The sequence below is a fragment of the Dunckerocampus dactyliophorus genome, chromosome 2, assembly GCF_027744805.1.
Source record: "Dunckerocampus dactyliophorus isolate RoL2022-P2 chromosome 2, RoL_Ddac_1.1, whole genome shotgun sequence".
NCBI classification, from domain to species: domain Eukaryota; kingdom Metazoa; phylum Chordata; class Actinopteri; order Syngnathiformes; family Syngnathidae; genus Dunckerocampus; species Dunckerocampus dactyliophorus.
This window is the reverse complement of record NC_072820.1, coordinates 6,301,566-6,327,500: the sequence shown is the minus strand read 5'-3', so window position 1 is coordinate 6,327,500 and position 25,935 is coordinate 6,301,566. Positions and strand designations below refer to the sequence as shown.

The 25,935-nt window shown below is 40.0% G+C and overlaps 5 protein-coding genes across 8 annotated transcripts in view; 4 read left to right on the top strand and 1 right to left on the bottom strand.

The window, feature by feature from the left end:
- The window catches only part of prdx1 (peroxiredoxin 1), a 4,623-nt gene extending 4,492 nt beyond the window's left edge, over positions 1-131 (top strand). Inside the window, exon 6 of the mRNA XM_054768996.1 lies at positions 1-131. This exon is cut by the window's left edge and continues 222 nt beyond it. The gene's annotated coding sequence lies outside the window, so the exon portion shown is untranslated.
- A 239-nt stretch (positions 132-370) lies between these two features.
- Positions 371-5,815, top strand: zte38 (zebrafish testis-expressed 38). 2 transcript variants are annotated; one of them, XM_054765489.1, is made up of 12 exons: positions 371-764; positions 1,128-1,272; positions 1,425-1,488; positions 1,647-1,683; positions 1,770-1,790; positions 1,872-1,898; positions 1,979-2,046; positions 2,114-2,262; positions 2,348-2,583; positions 5,310-5,358; positions 5,420-5,460; positions 5,526-5,815. In XM_054765489.1, the coding sequence occupies exons 1-12, from the start codon at positions 714-716 to the stop codon at positions 5,589-5,591; spliced, it is 954 nt and encodes a 317-aa protein (XP_054621464.1). In that variant the 5' UTR covers positions 371-713; the 3' UTR covers positions 5,592-5,815. The 2 variants fall into 2 exon arrangements, with proteins under 2 accessions (XP_054621464.1, XP_054621472.1); XM_054765497.1 differs by having other exon boundaries at positions 377-764; positions 5,541-5,812.
- Positions 4,737-15,911, bottom strand: aldh9a1b (aldehyde dehydrogenase 9 family, member A1b). Its single transcript, XM_054765475.1, has 11 exons — positions 15,220-15,911; positions 13,282-13,427; positions 13,070-13,199; positions 12,198-12,332; positions 10,322-10,518; positions 9,225-9,365; positions 8,954-9,142; positions 8,752-8,839; positions 8,452-8,593; positions 6,335-6,447; positions 4,737-6,218 (listed from the first exon to the last, which is right to left on the bottom strand). The coding sequence occupies exons 1-11, from the start codon at positions 15,398-15,400 to the stop codon at positions 6,124-6,126; spliced, it is 1,557 nt and encodes a 518-aa protein (XP_054621450.1). The 5' UTR covers positions 15,401-15,911; the 3' UTR covers positions 4,737-6,123.
- A 252-nt stretch (positions 15,912-16,163) lies between these two features.
- Positions 16,164-23,280, top strand: uck2b (uridine-cytidine kinase 2b). The gene is made up of 7 exons (XM_054765511.1): positions 16,164-16,308; positions 18,298-18,457; positions 19,582-19,678; positions 19,832-19,974; positions 21,764-21,861; positions 21,933-21,981; positions 22,076-23,280. The coding sequence occupies exons 1-7, from the start codon at positions 16,204-16,206 to the stop codon at positions 22,210-22,212; spliced, it is 789 nt and encodes a 262-aa protein (XP_054621486.1). The 5' UTR covers positions 16,164-16,203; the 3' UTR covers positions 22,213-23,280.
- Positions 23,281-23,403: 123 nt separating this feature from the next.
- Positions 23,404-25,639, top strand: czib (CXXC motif containing zinc binding protein). 3 transcript variants are annotated; one of them, XM_054765539.1, is made up of 9 exons: positions 23,404-23,432; positions 23,705-23,755; positions 23,861-23,944; positions 24,116-24,172; positions 24,244-24,325; positions 24,401-24,432; positions 24,573-24,650; positions 25,196-25,261; positions 25,362-25,639. In XM_054765539.1, exons 2-9 carry the CDS (start codon positions 23,750-23,752, stop codon positions 25,437-25,439), a joined length of 483 nt encoding a protein of 160 aa, XP_054621514.1. In that variant the 5' UTR covers positions 23,404-23,432; positions 23,705-23,749; the 3' UTR covers positions 25,440-25,639. The 3 variants fall into 3 exon arrangements, with proteins under 3 accessions (XP_054621514.1, XP_054621508.1, XP_054621498.1); XM_054765533.1 differs by lacking the exon at positions 23,404-23,432 and adding an exon at positions 23,521-23,553 and having other exon boundaries at positions 23,861-23,905; XM_054765523.1 differs by lacking the exon at positions 23,404-23,432 and adding an exon at positions 23,521-23,553.
- The last annotated feature ends 296 nt before the right edge of the window (positions 25,640-25,935 follow it).

Below are 25,935 nucleotides of genomic sequence, written 5' to 3'. Positions count from 1 at the left end.
CTGTCTTTAAAGTGTGTACTGAGGACCAAAATGTTTTTTTATGTTTTATATTAATATAATACATCACTCGTTTTATTGCTTGAGCTAAATGTCATTCCTTGTATTGTAAAAATAAATTTATTTTGTGGAAATGAAGTCCCAGATGTCTCATGTTATTATTGTTCTAGTTTTTGGCATACTGTAAGCAGATGTTCTTTCATTGAAATTAAAAGATTTGATGGTCACTATTTTTAAAAAGCAACATTCTTTGTTACAGTGTCATTCCGGGTCATGCCAGGAGTCTTTTGCTTTCATTATGACAGGACATGATTATGTACACTAATACTTACGTTTTCTAATGGATACTACAGAAATTGAGGCAAACTATAAAGAGGAGTTTTTTTCAAAATGCCAAGTTTAATTACACTAACATTGTTCGGAACCAACGTGCTTACGTCACTCTAATGTCAGGATTTTTATTACTGCGGCACAGGACAAGTGTGGGAGGGACCCCGATTATCTTCTTGCTAGCTACAGTTAGCTGATGGACGTGTTTATAACTACACATTCTGTAATGTAAAGTAGTGGATCACACATTTGACTTATTTTTGTAACCATAAGCTGACATTATAGCCTTCATTTGCGAGTTATTTGCTATATATTGGCTATTCCTCGGAAAATCAGGGTATATAGGCGATTAGCTCGTTAACATTAGCTAACATTTTGAAAGGAAGATGGCAGGCGGGAAGATGTGCATCAAGAAGAGCAAAGAGGAAACTACTGAGGTTTGAAAATATAGAACATAGTTAACCGTTCTGTTTGATAGTAATTATATCTGAATAGCTCAAGAAAAATACTGAAGATGCCGAATCTCAATTCGCGCAATTACATACTACGCATTTGCAGTGCATAAGTATGGCAGTTTAGCACTTGCGCACTTAAACTAAGTATGGAAGTGCGGCAGACCTCCATCCATTCTGAGTGCGTAAGTGCGGTAACTTGTGCACTCAAAATGTAAGTATAGAAGTGCGCGAATTGGCCCTACAGCACACTTCATTGACTTAACTCCGCCATCTTGTGGACCCAAAGTTACATGGCGCCACTGTCACTCGCCATCTTTTAGCATTGTGTGTTTAAATGTTTTTAAGTGGACGGCATTATTTCCGAGCAATCTAAAGAAGAAACAGGAGTCAGTCGTCTTTGTCAAGAGGATGATGGCTGTGGCCGTGTCCTCCATCACTTACCTCAGAGGCATTTTTCCTGAGGATGCCTACCGCGCCAGATATTTGGAAGGTGAAGGCGCCACAAATAAACACACATACGTATATCATAGACATGATAAGATACAGTTAATCAAGATCAAATTATATTTATCTGGAGGGCCAGTCTGAATATACACAATGAAACGCTATCAATTGAGCTTTTTTTTTGTTTTTTTTAACCAGATCTGTGCATTAAAATTTTGCGTGAGGACTGCAGCACACCGGGAGCCAGCAAAGTTGTAAAATGGTGATAAACATTTTAACCAACAGCATGATTAAAATTCACTCACATAGTGTTCTTTCTGGTCTACCAGGACTAGCATGTAAAGATGCATCTTCACAAGTGATGCCATCTTTTACCCACTGAGGGTCACTTTTATTGCTTTTAAATGATTTTTTCCCCAGGTTGATTGGCTGTTTTGATGCACTGGAAAAACAATATGTGAGTACTGCACATTAATCTTCAACTACTTCACATAGTTGTTATGCTTTTTTATTCAATCTTGGGTTACGACTGACTCTTAACAGCTCCAGGTTGTCTTCATTGGGGTAAGTGAGCACCGAAATGGCGCAATTACAGCAAGCACATACAAAATAGCTGCCATTGACTGTGTTTGTTGTGGAATTTAGGTATACACCAATTCAGATGAACCAAATGTAAGTTCTGTCAACACAAAAATAAGATATTTTAAACTTGTCAAGATTATAGCCTGCAATCAAGAAGTCTATTTTTGCAGTGCATTGTCGAGTCCTACAATTTCAAATTCAAGTACACTGACAAGGGGCCAGAGATGGATATACTTAGGTTTGTTTGCAGTACTGTCTTGTAATTCAGATGAATTGGAGGTGAAATAACCAACATGAAACCACAGGAACAACGGCAAGGAGGTGCATGTCCCGATGGAAAACACCAAGGCAGCATCTGTGCTGCTCATCAGGAAACTCTTCCTACTCATGCAGAACCTCAATGACCTCCCCAGTAACATCCACCTGACCATGAAGCTCTACTACTATGACGACAGTGAGATATCACAAAGCTGCATGAAATAAAGAATAAAGTGACATTAGCGTTCATATTGCAAACATCCAGTGCTTTTATTCCTCAGTAACTCCAGCTGACTACGAGCCACCGGGCTTCAAGGAGGGAGAGTGTGACAGCCTGTGGTTTCAAGGCACGGCCGTGCACTTCACAGTGGGTGAGGTCCAGACGACCTTTCACACCTTTCAAGTGCGAGTGTCTGCTCAGCAAGGTCGCCTCGGGAAGCTTCAGGAAGGAAACCATGTCAAGGAGACGGACCAGAGGACCCTCCCAGAGAGTGACATCAACAAAGCGGGCGGAAAGGTAGAATAGTGGGGCACTATGTGTCAAAACTGATATATTGCCTTGTTTTTGGTATACAGTGTTGATGTTTTCTAAACAAAGTGGAGTGGAACTTCTACGTCAAGTGAGACTCAAGCATATACTGTAATCCCTAGTTCATCGCAGTTTATTGGTTCCAAACCTGACAGCCATAGATTAATTTCCGTGAAGTAGGACTCCTTATTTATCAATGAAATATTTTTGTAGAGCTCAGAAAACCTGTTTACGATGTTCTACATACGGTTTTTAATATAATTAGAGCCCTCTAGACATATAATAACACCCCTATAGTCGCCTTTACACTCATATTACCCAATATAGTAGATATAATCCGAAGAAATGAGCCATTTAATACATAAATGAGACGGGTGCTCGTGTGTTTCAATAAATGTATTCCAGACGTGTGGACAGCAAGTGACGTCGGGGATTCAAAGTTGAGTTTGAGCTAGGGTATGGCCACAATTATTATGATGATTATTATTACTGTGCCTGTTGTGAGATAATTCAAATTTGCAATAATCGACAGCCATCAAGTCTGGTGAGTGTGTTGCGAGTGACACCTATTGGCCAGTGTAGACTACAGTTCATCAATGTCTTTTAATCCCTTTAACTGTACAGTCATCCCTTGCTATATCACGTTTTTTCAAAAAATAATAAATGAATGCTGTTTCGTGGTTGACTATGGCTTATTATTAGTCAAAAAATATTGAAAGACAATTTATATGTCGTATTCTGGTCACTAGGCATCAGTAATATTATGACACATGATGTTAGATTACATTACCTTTCACACTGCATGGAGACTGGCTATTGACCCAGCACAGCCGAGCCGACATGCCATCGGGGCGGACCTACCATGAGGCAAACACAGGCAATTGCCTGGGGCCCCGAAATTTCCAGGGGCCCCCAAAGTTCTCATAAAAACTGATTTTTGATTTTTTTTTCTTCAATTTAAAAGTACATACTACTGTTTTAGTCTTACTTCGCGTGCTGAAAAGTACATCAAAATGCGTAATCTTTCATAAGTGTTTCTACCGTTGCCCCTCCCTTCTCATACAATGGACTATTCCATTTTACGGCGCTTGTCTGGAAGATAGGAGCGAAGTATCCAAACTTGTTGGCGCGGAGTTATTCCAGTGGAGCGGAGAAGAGGCGAAGACGAGTGGAAAACAGTTTTTTTTTTTTTTTTAATCAAGACTACGGAAGGTATCAACCGCTTTGGCAGTCACAACAAACGTAGACACGAGTACAGCAGGACCGCTACTGGCCGTGTCAACCTAGAAGAATGCATGGCGATGACGCTGAGTGGCGCTTTTCATCACAAAGATGTGAGTATTAAAGCGGTAAATTATGTTAAATGTTGCTTAATGTTCTTATCAATTAAATTGCGAACTCACATTTTGTGTATATGTATATATATATATATATATATATATATATATATATATATATATATATATATATATATATATATATATATATATATATATATATATAAGGATGTGGAGGGCCCCAATGACGAGGAAGTGGTATGTTTTTGGCTTCTTCGTCCTTCTTCCCCCTCCTTTGGAAACACTTTTTAAGTTAAAAATACGTAAATTGGAGAGGCTAATTAGTTAGCTCGTCTACAGTAGTCCCTGCAGTGATACGGTAGGCTGTGTAATGTGATGTAAACAAAGAATAATAGGAGCGTAAAAGTGACTATAGGGGTGTTATTTCATGTCTACAGGGCTCTAATAATGATAAAACCCATATTTAGAAAGTTTTCTATGCTCTAACTACCAAATTATTCCGTTTATTAATATTGAATTCTACTTTGTTATCCTGGTCGGGTCTGGAACCAATTAACCGCTCTAAGTAAGGGATTACTGTATTTGTATTTTAGTTAACTGAGTAATTTTTATGCTTGAAAATGCTTAATTCAGACCAAGAATATGTACCATTTACTTAATATTTGTATTTTTCGATTAATAATAGGCCATAGACAACCACGAAACCATTTAATACATTTTTGAAAAACTGCGATAGAGTGATAGGTGGCAAGGGACGACTGTAATAATATTCCAGAAGACTTAATGTAAATCCATTTAATCTGTTTTAGACACAGAGAAATGTTTACAAAAACACATTTTACTGAGAATAATGACAGTTTTACATGCTGAAAAATAATCGTTGTAACACTGGAAGTCGAACAGCACCATGGAAAATGTTGTGTTCAACCTCAGAGATTCCATTGTACCGTACTTTAAAGATTTTTTTTTTCAAGCTACCAGCACCTTTTGATAGTAGTAAATGACGTTCTTAAAACCAAAATATATACTTGAATTATTACATTTCATTTCACAATACAAACAAAAAGTTATGAAGAAATAAATTTTCTATACCGAAACACAGGTAAGATGGAGCCTACCCCAGCTGACTTCAGACACAAACAACCGCTCGCTCTCACATTCACACCTACGCACAATTTAGTGTGTCCAATCAAAACAACATTTGCATTTTGGAACGTGAAACGTGTTTTTGGAATGTGGGAGGAGTCCTGCCTTGACCGGTTGGGTTGCGAGTAGCGGGACAGACGATAAACAGAATGGAAAAAGATAGAAGGTGAAGTGATTAGGGGAGGGATGGGACATAATGGAATCACAATAACTGAAAAGCAATAACTGAATCGCAGTAATAATGACTGAGGTCTTCTTTTATTGCAACAGGGCCTCTGCAAGATAGCTCCTGCTTTTGATGATCTGCCCTCTGAAGATGGTAAGTTGTTTCCACTGAAAACTAACATCAAGTAATTGACTGTAAAAATTTCTTAATTCAGAGTCTGCACAGTTCAAGCAACCCACAAAACCTCTGGTAAAGGTAGGGAATATCCAAAACATGTTCACAGAAGCTTAGCTATCCCGACACCAATGTTTTGCTTACAGCTTCTTGCATTTCAGACAAACGCAACAATCAAAAATAAGCCAAGAAAAAGGAGAAGAATACTTTAACTGCATCATTTACTAAAAAGATGTTCTATTAGTAATCACAAATACACAGTTTTCTCATTTTATTGAATATTGTTGACTGTAATGTTACAGTACATTGTATTTGATTGAAGAGTCTGTTTTTTTCTTATATAAAAACTCTTCTCATAAGGCACAACGTCAAGAAGACTTTCCTAAATCACATTTTTTGATGATTTGTTCAGAAATGAAATATATTTTTAAAAAATTGTTAAAAATAATAAAAGTTCTTAAAAATATGTGATAAGTTGACTTTTTTCCTGCATCACAATGAAGAAGAAATGCAAAATTGTGCAAATTATTTAAAATAATGAATGGACAAAAAAAAAAATCACCGTTCAAAATATTTCACCTTCACCACTCTGCTCTCGTTGGCAATAGCGGCATAGTGCAAACGTTTCCAATTTTCCTGCTTAATAATCACTCAAAGCTTAAAGACAAGATGTTGCCTTTAAGCGCCATGAGTGTGTTTTACTTACAGTCGGTGTTGCAGTATTTCCATAAGGGTTGGTGTGTCCTAGAAAAGGCTGTCAACGTCCCCCATCTCCACATAGACAGTCTTGAGCTGAGAGTAGTATTCAATCGTCACCTGGCCGTTCTCCCGCCCGATGCCTGCTCAACATAGGGAATATTTGACTGTTCAAACTGTGTACCATCAACAACAGCACATAGTGTGGTGATGGTTTTGGGGCACAATTAAACAAAACGTGATTATGAGCAGAATCTACCTGACATTTTGAAGCCTCCAAAGGGAACTTCCACAGGAGTGATGTTGTAATTGTTGATGAAACAGGAACCTGCCTTGAGGTGTTCAACCACACGGTGGGCACGCTTCACGTCACTACGTTGATGTAAAAAGATTTGATCATTTGGAGTATAACTCTGGAGTGTCGCTAGCCTACTAACTAGAGATGGACTGATGTTTTTTTTAGGGCCAATGTTGATTTTTAGTAGTCAAGGAGGTTGATAACCAATATTTGGGGCAGATGTTCATTTGCAGTAATACTGAAAATATTGGCGACAACATTTTGAATACATTCTCCCAACTTTTAACTTACTTTTTCTCTGTTATTTTCTGTCATTTTATTGAGAAACGGATAATATCTATTTATTTATCTGGACTGTACAGACTCAACTCCAAACTGAAACTGGGAAAATGCAACAAAATGGAGAGCTGTGAAGCATACAAGCGTATTCAAGAGTCAAATTGCATGTTGAGTATGATAAATTTGTACATGTTGGCAGGTCTGCAGTAACACTGAAAGTTATTTCGCTTATTCCATGCAGTACTATTAATCAGAGTACTATGTATAGTACTGCCTGTGGTATGACCATTTACTTGGTTGTATTGTGCCATTAGTGTTCATGCAGTTATGCAAGGTGTGCAAACATTTTGTGTTAAATATACTCAGTAAAATCATAAATCAAAACATCTTACTATATAACAGCGTATTCCCCGTAATCTTTCAGTACAGATGTGGGACGTTATTGATGTCCCAAAGGCACGATGTAATGACATCATGTTTAGTTGAATTAATTTTGAATTTAAAAAAACAAGAACTTAACAGACGACATCCTGTCTTTTCTAGTACTTACTATTTTGTGTAGATATTGCTACTTGTGCCAATTATGTTAAGAGTACAGTGGATTTTTTTTTTTTTTTAATCGAAAAAATTGCCTCAAAAGTCAACTTCAATGCATCACCATGTGTGACGTCGTGCAAGACACACATCACTTTCACTGCAACATAGAAATGCATTTGTCTGCTCAGTAAAATATGAGATTAAATGTTAATCTTTGAGTACTTTTTTATCAGCTGCTAAAAATAAAAAACACATTCATTTTGGCAAGACCCATAATAAAGGCCACAAGGGGGCAGTATTGCTGTTTATTGCTCTATTGCACTTACTGTTCCTTCTCCATTATGTTTCTGTCAGGTGTCTTCAAAGGGTGAGTAACTTAATTTTACAGGGGTTACCTTACGTTTAGACTCGTATGACTGTTAATAAGAATGTTAAAATGATAGTTTAAACCTTGCCTGTACAGTTAAGGCTTTGAGCCTGAAATAAATAAATAATTTTCCATTGGAAAAATAGTTTCCAAATTAGAATGACGATAAATTTAAACAGAATTTTTTTTCTGTACATATAATAAGCCGCACTTGTCTATAAGCTGCAGGTGTTCACATTGTAACATGGGATATTTACACAGAAAGACACTATAAACCTTGCAACCCTACCTACACTCAGTGTTCCCAGCATCACTTGTTAGCCCAGATAAGTAAGACTTTTTTTCTTTCCATCAGCTCAACAGCTTCCGCGGTCCAAGCAGAAGCTGTCGTAATTCAACGCTTGATCAAACTTACGTAAGGTTTGTCAGATCAAAACACGATTGCTGCGTAAGACTTCAATATTAGCATCTACTTCACTACTTTGTGAATCTGCACTCCAAGCATCTCAGAAACTGTAGTTCTTTTAGCCATAAATTAGCTGCATCATTGTTTAAGCTCCAGGGCTCAAATCATGTGAAAAAATTTGCGGCTTATAGTCCGGAATTTACGGTATTTGACCAGCGTCACGGAAAGAGGCTCCACTGTACAGTATTTAGGCTGGTGTCAGTGAGTTTGTGGGCAACTTCCTGTCTACAGTTTATGATATAATATCAACCTGATTTTTTTTTCCATAATTGGGTAGTCTATTCAATTTAATTGTTTGTATGTGTAAGCAAAATCAGAAGCTGTACTGTATGGTCAAAGCAGGTTAACCTGGATTGAATCAAGGCGAACATGTCCCTGTTGTCGACATGTTCCTATTTGAAACCTAGTTTTGCTGTGTTCAGTCCTAACCTGGTGAAAACTCCTGCGGCCAACCCCAAGGCGGTGTCGTTGGCTCGCTGCAGCACCTCCTGTTCCGTGTCGAAGGACAGCACCGACATGACGGGACCAAAGATCTCCTCCCTCACGCAGGTCATGTCATCTCTGCAATTGGCTATGAGAGGGCAAACAAACAGACGGAGCATGTGGACATAACCTGACAACACCAATAAAATGTCACAACAGTTTAGGGTTGGAAATCCCTGCATTGTAACCCGCCGAAATAGTTAAAATATGAACTTTTATGCCACTTCAAAACCATAAAATGCTTACCCAGTACACATGGTGTCATGTAGTAACCACCTTTGAGTTTAGGATCTGATGGGACAAATGGTTCACCCCCACACAACACAACAGCCCCCTAAAAATGCAATATTGGATAGGATAGAGTAGCTTGTTTCACAATAAATGAAAAGATGATTATGTTATGAATGATGTCATGGCCAGAGGGCTGAATGCTCCAAATCCATCTTACCTCCTCCTTCGCCTGATCCACAAAGGTTAGGACCTTGTCTAGATGTGTCCGGCTGACCAGCGGTCCCATTCGTGTACTCTCTAACAGCGGGTCACCAATCTCAATAGCCTGGGTTCTCTTCACCACTTCCTCCACAAATTCAGGCAGAATATCACTCTGGACAAAAACTCTTGTTCCGTTGCTACAAACCTGGGAAACAAGCCGAGACGTGACAATGCAGGGATGCAGATTGCAACGAGGACAGGGCAGCTTGAAAAGAGTCAGACTCTACCTGGCCTTGAGAAAGGAAGTTCGCCATGAGAGCTCCCCGCACGGCGTTCTCCAGGTCGCTGTCCTCAAAGACGAGCAGGGGAGATTTCCCCCCGAGCTCCAGGGTCACAGGCTTGACCCCTTTGGATGCCATTTCCATAATCTGTGGGATCACAGGGAAGAATATCTATTGCTTAATCAAAGCCACACAGTCTGCTTCCTTTCAATTTTAACATCTAAGATTCAACACCTCGCTATGGGCACGAAAGAAAATAAAAAAAATAAAATGCTGCACATAAAAATAAGCAAACTGGGAACGATTGCTGGAGAGAAAACACAATGCAGTTACCTCTCGCCACTTCGTGGTTCAAAAATCGCTTCCTCGCTCTATTTTTCAAAAATGAATGAATTAATCTATTTTGTGGTTGACGATGGCCTATTATTAATCAAAAAATACTGAAAGACAAGACATGTAGTATTCTGTATTCTACATGTATATATACCGTAATTTCCAGTGCATAAGACGCATCGGAGGGAGTCAGAGGAGCCCAGAGGGGGGCTGACGTCACTGCAGCGCCCCTACAGCAATAACCAATGAAATGCTTTGCTGGGACAAAATGCATTATGGGATGACGTTAAAGTTATTATTTTGCTGTATATCATCATTGCAGTCATGAAAAAATGATGTTGACAAAATAATTCTGACAAAAATATCATTTATCGTCAGTAATTTGTAGGACAAGTATCATCCGGTTATCGTGATGTTATGTTTAATGTGTCAGCCTTATGGGGAACTTCTCATTACACCATAAACATATTTATATATATTTTTACATTTATGCACTATAAACATGCAGCTCCACGCACAAATGGTACGATGCCACAGTCAAAGTTGCAACCTAAGCTATGGTTTGGTGCCTTTTTCAAAAGGGCACTTAGAGAATGCTCAGCAAATATAATGGTGGTTCTCCAACAACCAGCCCTACTTTCCATACTTTGGTCCGCAACCAGTTGCAATTTCCATAGTTTTTTTTCCCCCCAATTTAACTGTCACGTCCTGTCAGCTACAAAAAAAATAAGTCAAGCACTCTCAGGCATACCGTACTCTTGTTAACTGACCTTCTGTCCCGTTGGCACACTCCCAGTGAAGGACACCTTTGCCACATCAGGATGGCGGCAAAGCAAGCTGCCCGTTTCCTGCCCCCCCTGCACCACATTGAAGAGCCCCTCTGGAGCCCCAGCCTCAGCATAGATCTCCGCGAGCAGGACCGCTGTCACGGGCGTGACTGGGGAGGGCTTGAACACCATGGAGTTGCCTAGTTTACAGACAGAAGAGAGAAATTGCCAGAAAACGGTAGCAGCTTTCACAAAAGGAGTGTTAAGAGAATAATAAAGTTTTTTTGAGCTTATTACAAATACAGTACAATTAACTTCTTTTTTCCACTTTTCACCAATGAAGACTGTTCCCTCTGCTTATAAAAGCAGGCTTTTCCCTCCATGTCGCTGTTCTGTGTGAATGCTATCAACACAGCATAAAAGGATCAAGTCTACCCGGCAATTTTTGAAGGTAGTGACGTTGCAGAGGAGGTGAAAGCGGAATAGCAGAACGTTAGCAGTGTTAAGTTTAAAACTTGAAAACCATTCCCACTTCCGACACAATCATTTGATTGCGGGAGAATCGCTTTGTTGGGTTCTGTGTAAAAGGCACAGACTACCGTGATCGTCATGAATGATCGAGTCGAGTTTGCAAAGTTTCTGTGGGAAAAGAGCCTTGAATGAGTTATTAGTAACAGCGGGGACCTTGTTTTTACACTTGAATGACTGTTAAGAATGTTAAAATGTTACTGTCAGGACCGAGAAGTGGGTCGTGGATCAATTTTAAGTGGGTCGCAGACAGTGAGTTACAGTGGTGTGAAAAAGTGTTTGCCCCCTTCCAGATGTCTTATTTTTTTTTGCATGTTTGTCACACTTAAATGTTTCAGATCATCAAACAAATTTAAATATTAGTCAGTGACAACACAACTGAACACAAAATGCAGTTTTTAAATAAAACTTTTTATTTTTAAGGGAGAAAAAAAAAATCCAAACCTACATGGCCCTGTGTGAAAAAGTGATTGCCCCCTAAACCTAATAACTGGTTGGGCCACCCTTAGCAGCAACAACTGCAATCAAGCGTTTGCGATAACTTGCAATGAGTCTTTTACAGCGCTGTGAAGGAATTCTGGCCCACTCGTATTTGCAGAAATGTCATTCAGCCACATTGGAGGGTTTTCCAGCATGAAGTGCCTTTTTAAGGTCATACCACAGCATCTCAATAGGATTCAGTATTTCAGGATTCAGATTCAGATTCAGTCCAAATTTTCTGTCATTACATTCAGCAAGAAAGATTGTTTGTTATTTTTTACTTAATATAAATGTATTAAAAAAAGAACAAAAATCATAAAATTTAAGTATATATAGAAAAAATGTTTAAATACTATAGATAATAAAATAATTTTTAAAAGTGTATTTTATATTAATTATTTCCAGGCTTTCACAGGCCATATTATAAAGCGGTATGACGGGTCGAATCTATGACGGGTCGAATCTGGCCCCCAGGTGTTGAGTTTGACGGACCAAATCAATATGAACCAAGCACAGTTAGTGGTTTGGTCCGCAACACATCAGAAACGAGGCAAAAAATGTCCATTTCCAAAGTCAAGGCGGATGTGTGTGAATATCCTGTTTTGCCTAAAACACAAAGATAATAGGTCTGCTTTCATGGATGACTAAGAATATTTAAAAATATTCACATTTGACAAGATGAAATTACAGGATATTTACATTTGTAAATGAAAAAAAAAAAGATTACCGGTAATCAAATATCAAAATAGTTGTTGATTAATCAGGTTTTAATTGTTGAAACTCAAGTTTTCACCATTTTATGTGTGTCTTTTTTTTTTTTTTTTTTAACTCTTCCCCTGTATTATTATTATTATTTTTTAGAATTCCTTACCACAAGCCAGTGCAGGGGCTGACTTCCACGCAGCAATCTGGAAAGGGTAATTCCAAGCACCGATGCCAACGCACACCCCCAAAGGCTCCCTGCGTGTGTAGGCAAACGATCTGCCTGGCAACTGCACATGCTGACCTAGACAGGTTATAAAAACAAAAGCTGAAAGCAACAATGTCACAGATTCTTCTCCATTTTAAATGTGAATAAAATACATAAATAAGATGTCCCTAAATTAAGCATTTTCACGCATAAAAATGGCTAAATGAACTAAAATAAAAATACAAGGCATTGTGACATGTGGTATTCGCCACTGGTCATTAGGTAATGTTACTGTAATGTTCGGTGAGACACACAAGCACCAGAGTTGATCGCCAGCGCAGCAGGCTTTTATTGCAGGTTTGAATTATCAGGCACAGTAATCCCTAAAACGGGCTACTGCTGCTGTTGTAACCCACGCCAAGCTAAAACTCAACTCTTAACCCCTGACACCACTTCCTGTCCGATGCCCACTCAGCTCCCTGAGCACCACAACACATTTACAGCAACACACGAGCACAAGTCTTATTTATGTCTTATTTTCTTTTATTACTGTATTTCTCCTATATATGAGTGTAAAGTTGACTATAGGGGTGTTATTTCATGCCTAGAGCTCTTGTAATGTTAAAACCCAAATTCATAAAGTCGTAAACGGGTTTTCTATACTAAAATATTCAATTTATAAATAAGGAATCCTACTTTGCGGTAATTCACTAATCACGGCTGTGTGGAGAACCAATTATTCACGATAAGCGAGGCATTACCGTACTATGACAACATGTCATTTTCCCATTCTTCCTACAAATGCTGGGGTTCTGAAACTCTCATGCACCAACCAGCGAGACTGCTGGCCAGTCCAGCATAGTACTCTAGAGACAGTCTGGCAGAGTCCACATCCAGACGAGCCTCTGTGATGGACTTCCCGTTGTTGACCACTTCCATTTTGGCAATCTCCTCCCTCCTGTTCTGTGCACGAAAAGCAACATCATACACAAATGCTTCCAGAAGCGTGATGATATCTTATGGCACTTGCAACGACGAAGCACACCTCGATGATGTGGGCAGCTTCTATCATGACCCTTGCTCTCTCCATCCCCGACATCCTACTCCAGTGACCATAAGCTGACTTGGCCGCCTCCACAGCCTGGTCTACGTCCGACGGACCACATGGCTCCAACATGCACAGGACGCGCCCTGCAAAAATAAGGCAGCCTGGTTAAATAATTATTCTTGTTTATTTGTTTCACAAAAATTACACCCTCATCACTTCTCAAGCAAAATGTAAAAAATACAGTGAATCCCATACTCCCATACAGTGAATTTATGGTCAGAATGCATTATCACATCTCATTCACCATAGGTCGGTAATCATTTATAAATACGTAATAACACGGGTAGAATGTACTGCACACATGCACCATTGTTACAAAAAGACAACCATTTTTACATGTTCATGTCTTTATGCTTCACCGATAATGTTTTTTTTGTATGAAGGTTCCTTTGTTTCTTGATTGCCAAGCTTTTCTTTTTAAACACTCAAGTTATGAAACTGAATTCTTTGCATTTTAATTTTGTGAATTGCTTTTTTTTCCTCCATCATTTTATGCTGAAAATGTCATTGAATAAACATTTGTAAGCAAAATGCATATGTTTTGAAATTCGGTTCATTAAAGTATAGTGTTTAAAATTTCAGTTTGCGCTTTAAAAATCAGTTAATAAAAAAATTTAATATTTCAAAATTCACACATACAGTGGTGTAAACAAGTGTTTGCCTCCTTCCTGATTTATTTCTTCTTCTTTTTTGCATGTTTGTCACACTTAAATGTTTCAGATCATCAGTAAAATTTTAAATATTAGTCAATGACAACACAACTGAACACACAATGCAGTTTTTAAATGAAACTTTTTCTTATTAAGGGAGAAAAAAAATCCAAACCTACATGGCCCTGTGTGAAAAAGTGATTGCCCACTAAACCCCCCCTAACCCTTAGCAGTAACAACTGCAATCAAGCGGGCAATAACTTTTTCACACAGGGCCATGTACAGTAGCTTTGGATTTTTCTCCCTTAATAATAAAGTTTCATTTAAAAACTGCATTTTGTGTTGTCATTGACTAATATTTAAATGTGTTTGATGATCTGAAACATTTAAGTGTGACAAACATGCAAATAAATAAGAAATCAGGAAGGGTCAAACACTTTTTCACGCCACTGTACACTTCCGGGAAATTAAGCCCGAATCAATTGATTGTGTCCCAGAGCCAGCCAATCAGGTACAACGTGTATAGTCACGTGACATAGGTTTTGAGTCATTTAAATGATTTGCACAGCATTTGTAGCCACTGAATTTCAAAACACCGGCTTTTAACAAACTGAATTTTTTAAAACACATGCACTTTGCTGATACATGTTTTATTCAGTGAAATTTTCAGCATCATTTGGTGTAAAAAAAATCACTTCCCAAAAGTGAAATCAGTTAAAAATAAATCTCTGCTAATACAGAAACAAATTAACCTTCGTATTTATTATCTAAGAACTACACCAAAATGATCCCATAGCTTATAGAACCACCTTTACAATGACATCATCGGTCTTTCACAATAGCGTTGGACTTTGGACCGAGACACTGCAAAACACTTATTTTCTTCTGTAGAACATTTGCGTATGCCATTTGGATCACTGTCATTTTGCACGACCCAGTTTCTATCATTTTTGTTTAATCTGTTGGTCATATGGACTCATATTTGACACGTTGAAGATGGTTGAAGCCCAAATTAACACCCTTCCACCACACCCTTCTCATTGAGACAATCCAAATGTCTTTCCTTCTTGGCGTTGAGTTCATCAGCAAACATCTACATAAATCTACTTAAGTGACAAATACAAAACAGCTGTTCATACAAACGCATACATCAAATGATGCGCATTAAGTGATAACCAAAGCCAATTAGTATTTTTTTTTAACGCACCAAACACACTTTAATTACCTGTTGCAGGTTCGTAGACGTTTTCCCCTTTGCTTCTTTCTTTGCTTGTCCTCCTTTTTCCTCCCCAGAAGTTCAGCGGTGCAGCGATGTTAACGCAGCCCGAGGAGAGGCTCCGCACCAGCGCAGGCAGCAGTGGAGCAGCTGCGGGCTGTCGCAGGAGCACAGCGAGCCTCTGGAACATGTTTGACGCCGGTTTGCTTCAGTTGCAAACGCGCATACAATTATTCTGCACGTCCAAGATGTAACACACGTTTTCTACAGCATGATACAACTAACTGACGCTAGCAAAAAAAGTGCGTTTTACGTGACGTATTTGCACTCCCTGTCATTGATTTCAGGGAATAATTTACCGCCGGATTGCGCAGAATTGTGTGGTAACAACAAACAAAACACAATGAAGTATATGTTTTGTGTATTTCTTGTTGCGTTTACTTTCGTCTTCTTTGGTTAAATGGCGGGTTTCAACTATGACTTTAAAGGTGCATACCGCCACCTACTGTATCGGAGTATGTATCAAAGCCTAACCTACTTTAGCTATTAAACAAAACAAAATCATAGATCCCATTGTATAACCCTACGTCCTTCAAATATTCAATAACAGCTGAGAGGGTGTCTTTTACCCCCTTTTCCCACCCCATAGTTCCTCAAATTACCCTCAATATACCATCCCTTTCCTATTAATGCCTTGCGGTACGACAGCGAACTCGTTGTTCGGGGAGGCGGGACATACAGAGTGCGTCACAAGACGTAACAGGCGATTGGATATCATTTTTTTATGACCAGAAACTAAAAATACAAAATACAGTCTTGTTAAAATGGATTCAATGTCAGTTTTGTCATAATTACAGGCGATTAAAAACAATAAAAACCGAATATATCTATATTTTAGTAAATATCTTATATCTTAGCGTTGCTGGTAAAAGTGGGAGGAGCTCCGTCGCCAGTGATCTTTCAGCACAGCGGCCTCAGAAGCACATTGCAACTATGGCCGGCGACACTATAACACACATACGGGACCGGGGCGAGAACACCAACGTAATACGACAACCTTTTCTCATCGGTGTCTCTGGAGGCACCGCCAGCGGAAAGGTTGGCATCCAATCTTAATAAATTGACGGGTTTAGAGCGTTGTCACCTGGGGATTTTGAGCTAAACGTCGGTCCAACGCAGGCGGCTGCCGGTGACCGCGTGGCTTTCTTGCCGCTTGATTGACAGCTCTTTCATCTATTTAACCGTTTCGCTCCCGGCGCACAGCCTGTAGTGATTTTCACTTCTGTTCGCTCGCAGTAATATTTACTTGGGATATTTACCATGAGCTCAACCTGGCAATTGTGTAGGTGGATATCCATTATTTTAGCAATGCTAGCTCCCAGGCCACATTCCATCACACGCTAGCATAGCTGGATATTGTAGACAATAGGTAGTGGCAGCTTCAGCTCGCACAACCTTGTTTGTAAACAGTCCCATATATTCCCCCCCACTTTACAGGCATTATATTTTATCTTTAAAATGAGTTATTGTACGAAAGTGTAGCTGCTTGTCTACATTTTATCTTAAACTCTCCACGAAGGTAGTATGTTGGCTATCGGATAGGAAGGGAATGACCCATATTCGTCAGCTGTGAAGCTTCCCTGCGCACGTTCACGTCCCTTTGTTCTATCGATGGACCGATATACCTAACGTAAATAACATTATTTGCCATCAAACTGACAATCAAGAAACCTCTGAAGATCCTGCTTTAATATTTTTGCATCATGGACGTGGACAAATCAGCGTCAGCTCTTTTATGTCTTTGTGAAGAAAGGCCCAGTTCTATAGCTAGTCAAATTTAATGTAATATTATGTAGCGTTATACTTCAAAAAACTGCACGACTACCCTTTTATTTGTAAAGTGCACACGTGAAGCTCATTTGGATGTTTATCTAGTTATATAGAACAGGTAAGCACAACCACAATGATGTCACATGTGGGTCTGTGTCCTCATCACAACTTATTGTTACTAAATATTGATGAGGCACATTCATTTGACTTCCAGGTATGCTGGCGGTACCAACGTGGACTTGTAAAACACACGCAAAACCAGTATGATTACATAAGTGCGTTAACGCGAGGCGATTTGGCATCTGATGTTTTCTTAACCATGAAACTGGTTGAACACGGAAACACTCTTATTTGGAAAAACAATGGCACAATGCAACCTCGTTTGTGTAACATGCTCTTGTTAGTGTTGACTTTGGCTGTATTTTATAACACGAGGCAAACTTTATCCGTTTCATGCATTACCTGACACCAAATTTGCCTCTTGGAAAATAGAACGCCAATGAGAATTCCGTGACTGCCTCCTAGAGTGGTACGTCATCCCTGATGCTTTGATTGCATGATGTAATTTTAGCCTGCGTGTATGAAAGTGGCGTAGGCTCAATGCTGCAGCAAGGCACCGCATTGTCTGGGATTTAAACCAAGGCTCCTTGTTGCAGATGAATGACTAATATCCATTAAGTGTCAGGCAGTCAAGTTCTCCGCTGATCTAAAACATCAGGGACAGCATGTTGAGATCCAAATAACTATTTAAAACAGGATAGTAATGCAAATGTGTTATGAATTTGATTAACGGAGTGTTGTGGTTGTAGTTTGCAGTGCCGTAGAACTGCAATGCATCATACTGAGGGCAGCTGATGTGGTCGGTGTGTCTCTTTTTTTAAAAAACAAAACAAACAAAACTGCTGCCTCGCATTAATAAAAAAAAGAAAAAAAAGAAAATGCATCTGAGTTAGGCTGTTGGTTGTCAGGGCGCATCTGACATTTTTCGGGCTCCATTCGATGAAAACAAAAGCAGCACAGCCTCGTGCAGCAGCAGAATGTCCTGTCAGCATTCATCCAGCGACTTATTCAGCTGGGGCAGGTCAATGAGGACACGGAGGTCTCCTACCGGGCAGTTTTAAACAACGGCAGGAAAGGAAACTTAACATGCATTTGCATTAGAGTACCGGATTGATTTGAAATCTAGCAAATGTGGCTACTCATGGATGTGAGATTGCAAATACACAAAAAAATGATTACGTTGACTTGCGTTTGCAGTCGTCCGTGTGTGAGAAGATCATGGAGCTGCTGGGCCAGAACAAGATCGACCACCACCAAAGGCAGGTGGCTATCCTCAGCCAGGACAGCTTTTACAAGGTGCTGACCCCCGACCAGAAAGCCAAAGCACTAAAGGGCCAGTACAACTTTGACCATCCAGGTAAACACGTATTTCACTGCCCTCTCTTAAACGTATGTGAACAGAAAGTGGATCATATAAGTTATTTAGGCAAAATTACATAAATTTGGCAGTGTTTCCCATAGGAAATGATGTAATTGTCAAATTTGCATAATTGACCACGATGTATTAGAAAAATTAGTATGAAAAAAAAAATGTTTAGCACGACACTTGAACTTTCTTCTGTTACTTCATTTTGTTGTATTAAAAAAAACAAGAAAAAAAAGTCAAGACAACCTTTCACGTCAGTCGCCAAAAGTCTCTTCACTAGATTTGTTGTAAGTTGTTTAAAAAAAAAAAAAAAAACCCAAAACCTTTTTATTATTTTTTTTTCATCTAGATGGGTCTGGTCTGGGGTGCTGCCGGGTATTCTGGGCCCCATGGGGGGGGGGTGCGGAAATCAACCTACTTTCTAAAAATGGTGACAAAGTAGCTAAATTAGCAACACTGATCCCTACTGCTCTGTCTTTTTGTTCTGTACCATTAGAAGGTGCGTTGTAACGTGTTTTTGGGCAAAGGCGACGCGGTAGTGCCAAATGTGTTTGTGGCGGTCCATATGTATTTGTGGTGGGCCGCCACGCATAAATAAATAAATAAATAAATAAATAAAACACTGTTGGGGCTGTTTCCCCCTGAATGTTATCAACGCGTCCCACTTTGGTGGGAGGAGTTTGTGGAAGACGTAGATGTAGACTAACTAGACCTTAGACCCACCAAAGACCTTTGACGTGAGCTAGAACAGAGCAGAGCCAGCAGGTTGTCTCTTGGGTCTAACATGAAGGGGAGACACAAATTAAAGAGGGTGCAATTACATATTTTCTTACTGTGTATGTTTACTGCCTGGAAGTATAGTCCTTATATTTTTCCATGCATGGCAGAAGCACAAACTCCATTTTTGCAGCGTCTTTTACCCCCTCATGGTCTGGCGTCTTGCAGGCAGCATGCCTTATGCCAGCGGCACCTGCTCGGAGACTGAACCAAGCAGCTGGTGTAACGAGTTGCTGAGCTACCAAACGTGCTGCGGGATTCCCCCCCGCCCCCATCCCTACGTGTCTATGTGCCTGGGTTAAGAAAAGCTGAACATGTGTTTTCTTGCTTGTTTTCAGATGCCTTTGACAATGAACTGATCATGCAGACACTCAGACAGATCCTGCAAGGGAAGACTGTCCAGATTCCAGTGTATGACTTTGTCACTCATTCCAGGTGAGCACACCTTTGCTGTTTCCCATATGTGCTCGTTCACCGCAATGTTGCAGGTGCCTCATTTCTCGCACGTGTAACTTTTATGGTGTGATTTTTAATTGCATTTTCCTGAACAAAGACACAGAGGCCCGGAAATGTGTCTGTGTGTTTCAGGAAGGACGAGTTTATTACAGTGTATCCGGCTGACGTGGTCCTGTTTGAGGGCATCCTGATGTTCTACTCGCAGGAGATCCGCGACCTATTCCAGATGAAGCTGTTTGTCGACACGGACCCAGACACGCGACTCTCCCGTAGAGGTGTGTGAAACCCACATCCGCCCCGTAGCGTTAGTGGAGCAACACGTGTATCATTTTCTTCGGTTTCTCTGGGGACAATTAATGATCAATAAATACGTTATTTTTGCAAGGGCTGCATGGATGTAGCCGATACCATGTCGATCTTCTTCAGGCTACAAACTAGTGGACTGAATCAACAGTGCCTCTGCTGGTTGCAGCCAAGTAGTGGCCTCAATTTCTTGATTACATCACAATCCGTTATTCAGTTGCTATGCCTGTCATGCATTTTTCCATTCAGAGTGAGAAGGAAATCTGCACAAACTAGTGGGCACAGTGGATCCCCGCATATTTGCGATCCAGCATTCACGGCTGCTCAAAAAAGTAGTCCCCCTCTGAATGTAGGGAGTTTTTCCAGCGTAAAACACATCTTTCACCTTAAGTTGGTAATACTTTATCAGCATCTGATAATACAGATAAAATTTACAGTATACATTTACAACTGTTAAAAGAAAAAAAAAAGCCCACTGTTTTTGTTTTTGTTTTTTTGTCAAGCGTTGGCATTTGGTACTTTGTTTGGAGGTCCTTGAATGCACCGTAGTTGCTGTGAGACGCAAAAGTGACTGACTGATTCAGCTTTCATTATCATTTATTAGTGGTGAGTGCCTATATGTTTTCTATAAGTGTCCGAGGCATATTTAGGGCTTAAACCAGTTTCCTTCCGTTGCTAGTGAACAGTGGAAATTGAAGAGAGGGTGCTCAACGACAGTGGATCCTTTTTTGTTTTGGGGGGGGGGGGGCGCGCGGTTTTAAAGCTGCCAATCGTTGACTCACCACAGGAAGCGACGCCTTGTTACTCATTTAAATCTGTCACGCCACAGATGTTTGTATGGCTAGGCCTCTCTGTGCCAACATGACAACCCTGGTGCCTCCATATCTGCCATGTAAATGTCAAAGTACATTTTCATGTACTGATGCATCTATTATGGTTATGTGAATATTGGCCCCAAACAAAATGCTATTTTTGTACATTCAAAATTAGGAGCTATCATAATTGGTCATTTTGGTGAAGACTAACTTGATATATTAGGCATTGTTTGATGGCACTCAAATATGAAAGGCAGTAAACCTTCCTCCCAGCACGCTGTGAAATTTGGTTTAGCAGTTAAATCCCCCAAATTTTAATACTCTGGTTATATTTTGAGTAAAATACATTTTTGGGTGTCTTTTAGGCCTCGGTTTTTAGTCTGTACGTTCTTAGGAGGGCATGGCCGTCACGTTTTTGTGGCAAGAGCACATCACTCGCACGATTGCACAAGCACGCCACGCCTGGCCGTGAGCGGTTGCGTGTAGCGTACGGTGAGTTGTACAGCTCTTCATGTTGCAAATGTGATGAACGGCAGTTTTTCCGTCCGAGAGCGAGGAGGGAACGACCTTCCGAGGTTCTTCAGAAGTCCCTGCTGGTCAGTGCGTTGTGCGCTCTTTAGCAGCAGAGGACATGGGCGTCACACGTACCTGTAGCCTCGATGCAGCCCGCACGCAGCGAAAGTTCCTCCTACACTAAAAGTGCTACGTTGTCTGCGTGCTCCCAAATCCGCACTGAGGCGGATCTCTAAATTTTGCCCACGTTTTTGCAAGTAGGCAGCACGCACTTGTATGGTGGGTTGGGACTGCCACTTTAGCTGGAAATGATGCAAAAGACTGAAGATTAGTACATTTGTGGGCCAAACGTAGTGAATGAAGCACTTTTGGGCTTAACCACATCCTGTTGGATGACTTATTTCTCATTGCCTCATGTTCTTTTTTTGCTCAGTTCTGAGAGACATCGGAGAGCGTGGGCGAGAGCTGGAGCAAGTGCTGGCACAGTACATCACTTTTGTAAAACCGGCCTTTGAGGAGTTCTGCTTACCAGTATGTGACCCGACATGGCAGCTTGTACTGTTCAGGTTTTGACCCTTCCATGTTTTGTTTACCTCCACTAGACGAAGAAGTACGCTGATGTGATTATTCCACGAGGAGCAGATAATCTTGGTAAAGTTACTCTCGACTGACAATTTTTGTGGAACTGCATCTCTCCCCATCTCTTACCTTTCCACCCCCCCTCTCAACACTCCACCCCCCGTAGTGGCCATCAACTTGATAGTCCAGCACATCCAAGACATTCTAAATGGCGGCCTAAGTAAGCGTCACAACGGCTGCACCAACGGCCACAGCACCCCGAGGCAGCGACGGACATCTGAATCCAGCAGCCGGCCGCATTGACCTCGCCGCACCTCTCTTCCCAGGGCGGAGAGGGGTGGGGGTTGGGGTGGCAGCGCTGTAAATAATGCCTTGTTGGCATCACTGTATTTAAGATGAGTGAGACGGGGGGGGGGGGAAGATTTGCATAAAGAATCCAAATGCCTTTTTATTACTATGACTACTCCTTGATATTAGTTACATTCATTGTAATTGTTGAATTGTGGGGTTGGCATTTATGTCAGGAGTGTTAAAGATACATGATGACCTTGGGGTTGTATGGACAACCATGCGTTTTTCTTGCAAGCTTATCCTTTTGTTTCAATGTATCCCCTTCAGTTTATGCTGATGACAAATAAAAGAGGGGAAATGTTTTTGTTTTTTAAATATATTTTAATATCTGATAAAACTTGAACCTCCAATAGTTTGGGAGTGGTAAATGTTTGGATCAGTTGCAATCAGACAGTTGTGGACTAGAAGACAAGTTTGAAGAAACCCAGGTTGCACTTTGTGTTTGACAATCTCGGGATTGCTTCCTACTTTTTCAGTGTTCCCTTGTGAAGTGTACTGTTTAACACTACAGCATTTGTAACATAACATTGTTTGCAGCAGCAGAAAGACTAAATAACAAACACCTGACATACACCTCTTCACTTATGCAAAAGAACCAGCGTAATAATTTGGTATGGCTGTTGAATCAGTGAAATGCTTCAATTGCATTCCAAACAATGCTTTAGTTATATCCGAGGTAAAAATATTAGGCTTAGCTTTAATTGAGAATTCGTTGAGTAGGGTTTACGTATACTCAGGTTTACTAAAGGTTTTTTGCTCTGCAAAGGTTGCTGCCACAGCAATATCTGTGTGGCCATAAGCCACTAAGGTCCACCACAATGCCTCCATAAAGTTGCCTCAGGTTAACGTGCACAGCAAGTATCCACGCCAGTTTCCGGTTCTTCCGGGTACAATAAAATGGCTTTGAATCATTTTTCTATTACGTGTTCTGTATTTATTTTGTATAATGCGACTGAATTATTTGTACAGTAAAACTTGAATATGTTCATTGTAAATGAATGACTGGATGGCATTAGTAGTCAATAAACTGATGTGACCAAGTGTCTTGTGTGATTATTTTGTTTTGCCATGTTTTATGCAATCCAGGGTGAAGTATGCCCTTTTGATCTCTCCACTGGGTGGCACAATTACTGGATTTTTGACGTACTGGAGCATTTCGAACAATCTTTAAGGTGAATACATAAACTTGTAATGTGTTGACCAGACCCTATATTAACTGAGTATAATTACATCAACTTTTATTGTATTGACCAGATCCTTTACGTGAGTTTAATCATGCACGTTTCATCATTGGTGAGACTCCGAGGCGCTGATATCCGCATTTAACATTGGTTTAAAAATGTTTTAAACAATTGAAACAATAACAATTGGAATACGATACATAAAAAATAACCAAATAATATTTAATATCCTTTCACGCAAAAACTATTCTCACTCGGTCGAGGTGTGCAATTTACGGGAAGTCCCTGAAAGCGACAGAGAAGCCAAGATGGTGGTACGTGGATCTCCTGCATGCCTCATTGTAAACATTGGAACAGTTGAACGAATATTGTCCGCATTTATTTTGAATGATTTTTTTTGTTCGTCACTCTCGTGACAGAAATTCGGGCTCCAGTTCAAAGCTACGCTGGAGAACCTAACCAATGTGAGACCCGAGGGTGACGACTTTCGCTGGTTTCTTAAGGTAGCATATTCTGTCAAGCTAGCATGCTAGCACTGTCATAACACTATGCATTAACGGCATTTTGGCTTCAACATAATAATCCGCTCGTATGATGCAGAGTGTATCCTTTTATTGGTTCCTTTGGTTTTTTTGTATAACATTCTAACCATAGTATTTGTGCTATGTATTTAGCTCAAGTGTGGAAACTGCGGGGAGATTCCAGATAAATGGCAATATATAACCCAAGCGGTAAGAATGGCAATACATAGCTTGCTCTGTTATATATGTTCAAACTATCTGTATTTTCAATGCATGTTTAGGAAAGTACACCATTGAAAGGAGGAAGGGGAAGTGCCAGCATGGTGCAGAAGTGTAAGCTTTGCTCCAGGGAAAACTCAATTGGTAAGAGCTACTTGTTGCATGTCAATTTGTTCTATTGTGCAAATTTATAATAGATTTAAAACTGTTTTCATGCAGATATTCTGGGAGACACGATTACACCTTATAATGTAAGCACACACTCAAATTCCTTCATAGTTGCTGATTTGCAAAAAGATGTCAGGTTTAGTGCATTAATTAAATCTAATATTAAAATCTATCCGTATATATTGTGTGTGGGTTACTGTTGTGCATGTCTGCGTGGTTGAAGGCCGAGGACAGTGATCAGTTCAAGACAATGGTGCAGTTTGAATGTCGAGGTCTGGAGCCTGTTGACTTCCAGCCACAAGTAAGAACTCAGTGTTGTGGTGTTTACTTGACTTAATTCGCATTTTCGACTTATGCACTCATATGAGCACACACACACCTTTTGTAACGCCTCCAAATTTGGAACTTGAAATTGCGAAGGGCCTTTGGAATTGCATTCTAAATCATTGCCTACAGGGGGCGACTCCAGTACAATTTTGCCGAGAGTAGAACCGTTTCAATTGGCGCACCTCTGCACTTACACTGCTTAGTACTTTTGAGTGCATAAGTGCAGTCACGGCAAAACGCAGTGCGCCGTCAGTCACCGGATGTTGCACTGAGTACGCAGTCGTCTGCAATGTATTGTGCCTTGCGTACAAGGTGATATTTTCCCCGTTAACAGGGGATTTGTGAGGTGGACATCAAGATTATTATTATTTTTTTAAACATATAATATACCACATTGGCCAAAAATGTAGTAAAACAGACTGAATCCTATATATTTCATACTTTAGTGGATCAGAATATTTCCTGGATTGCACATTTCCAATTAAAAAAAAAAAAAATTTCCTTTTGCACCCACCTCAGGCTGGCTTTGCTGCACAGGGAACAGAGTCTGGAACTCAGTTTCCTGAAATAACACTACTAGAAAAAGTAAGTGATGTGCAGATTTGTGATTAAGCGTTTTTGGCAAATAATTTCAGCAACTACTGTGGATGTTCATACACATTTACACTTGTGGTCAACATTTCAGGATTGGACGGACTATGATGAGAAAGTCAGCGAATCAGTGGGAATATATGAGGTCACGCACCAGTTCATCAAGTGCTGATGTCACATGATCGGGTGAATGAACACTATGGCCGGCTGTCATCGTTCTTGTTTTGGTATGGGTGGATGCTTCAGAATCTGGAGTGTCACAACTTGGTTTAAACATAGGTGTGGCAGGCATCACCATAAAATATGAACAACAATGGCTTTATTCAGTATGTTCACAGCTTTTTTTAAATAAAAAAAAAAGTTGAGGAGGAACACATCCTGGTTTGTGGATTTTCATTGCACATGTGTTTGTTGCACAAGGTATGGATATTTCACCTTGGATTATATGTTTTATTCAATGATGTTCCAAGCAAATGTGCTTCATGCAAACACTAAATGTATAAATACATTTACAGGACACTTGATAGAGCCTTTTAAAACACAATAATGCTATACTTTGAACCAAAACGGCTTTAATATTGTTGCTAACACAACATTAAGGATTGAAATGATAAGAGCACTGTTTTGATTTACTGTTGTAGAAGCTACTATTGAATGACACTGACCAA

Bases quoted from the DNA above. Each gene is read 5' to 3' on its own strand.
- uck2b (XM_054765511.1), top strand. From the start codon at position 16,204: ATGGCCGGCGACACTATAACACACATACGGGACCGGGGCGAGAACACC. The intron at 16,309-18,297 runs GTTGGCATCCAA...TTGCGTTTGCAG, and splicing joins GAGGCACCGCCAGCGGAAAG to TCGTCCGTGTGTGAGAAGAT. The intron at 18,458-19,581 runs GTAAACACGTAT...GCTTGTTTTCAG, and splicing joins GTACAACTTTGACCATCCAG to ATGCCTTTGACAATGAACTG.
- czib (XM_054765523.1), top strand. The intron at 24,651-25,195 runs GTAAGAACTCAG...CACCCACCTCAG, and splicing joins CTGTTGACTTCCAGCCACAA to GCTGGCTTTGCTGCACAGGG. The intron at 25,262-25,361 runs GTAAGTGATGTG...TCAACATTTCAG, and splicing joins AAATAACACTACTAGAAAAA to GATTGGACGGACTATGATGA.
- aldh9a1b (XM_054765475.1), bottom strand. From the start codon at position 15,400: ATGTTCCAGAGGCTCGCTGTGCTCCTGCGACAGCCCGCAGCTGCTCCA. The intron at 13,428-15,219 runs GTAATTAAAGTG...TTATTTTTGCAG, and splicing joins CGTCTACGAACCTGCAACAG to GGCGCGTCCTGTGCATGTTG. The intron at 8,840-8,953 runs GTAAGATGGATT...TTGCATTTTTAG, and splicing joins TGGATCAGGCGAAGGAGGAG to GGGGCTGTTGTGTTGTGTGG.
- zte38 (XM_054765489.1), top strand. From the start codon at position 714: ATGGCAGGCGGGAAGATGTGCATCAAGAAGAGCAAAGAGGAAACTACT. The intron at 1,684-1,769 runs GTGAGTACTGCA...GACTCTTAACAG, and splicing joins ATGCACTGGAAAAACAATAT to CTCCAGGTTGTCTTCATTGG. The intron at 2,263-2,347 runs GTGAGATATCAC...TTTATTCCTCAG, and splicing joins GCTCTACTACTATGACGACA to TAACTCCAGCTGACTACGAG.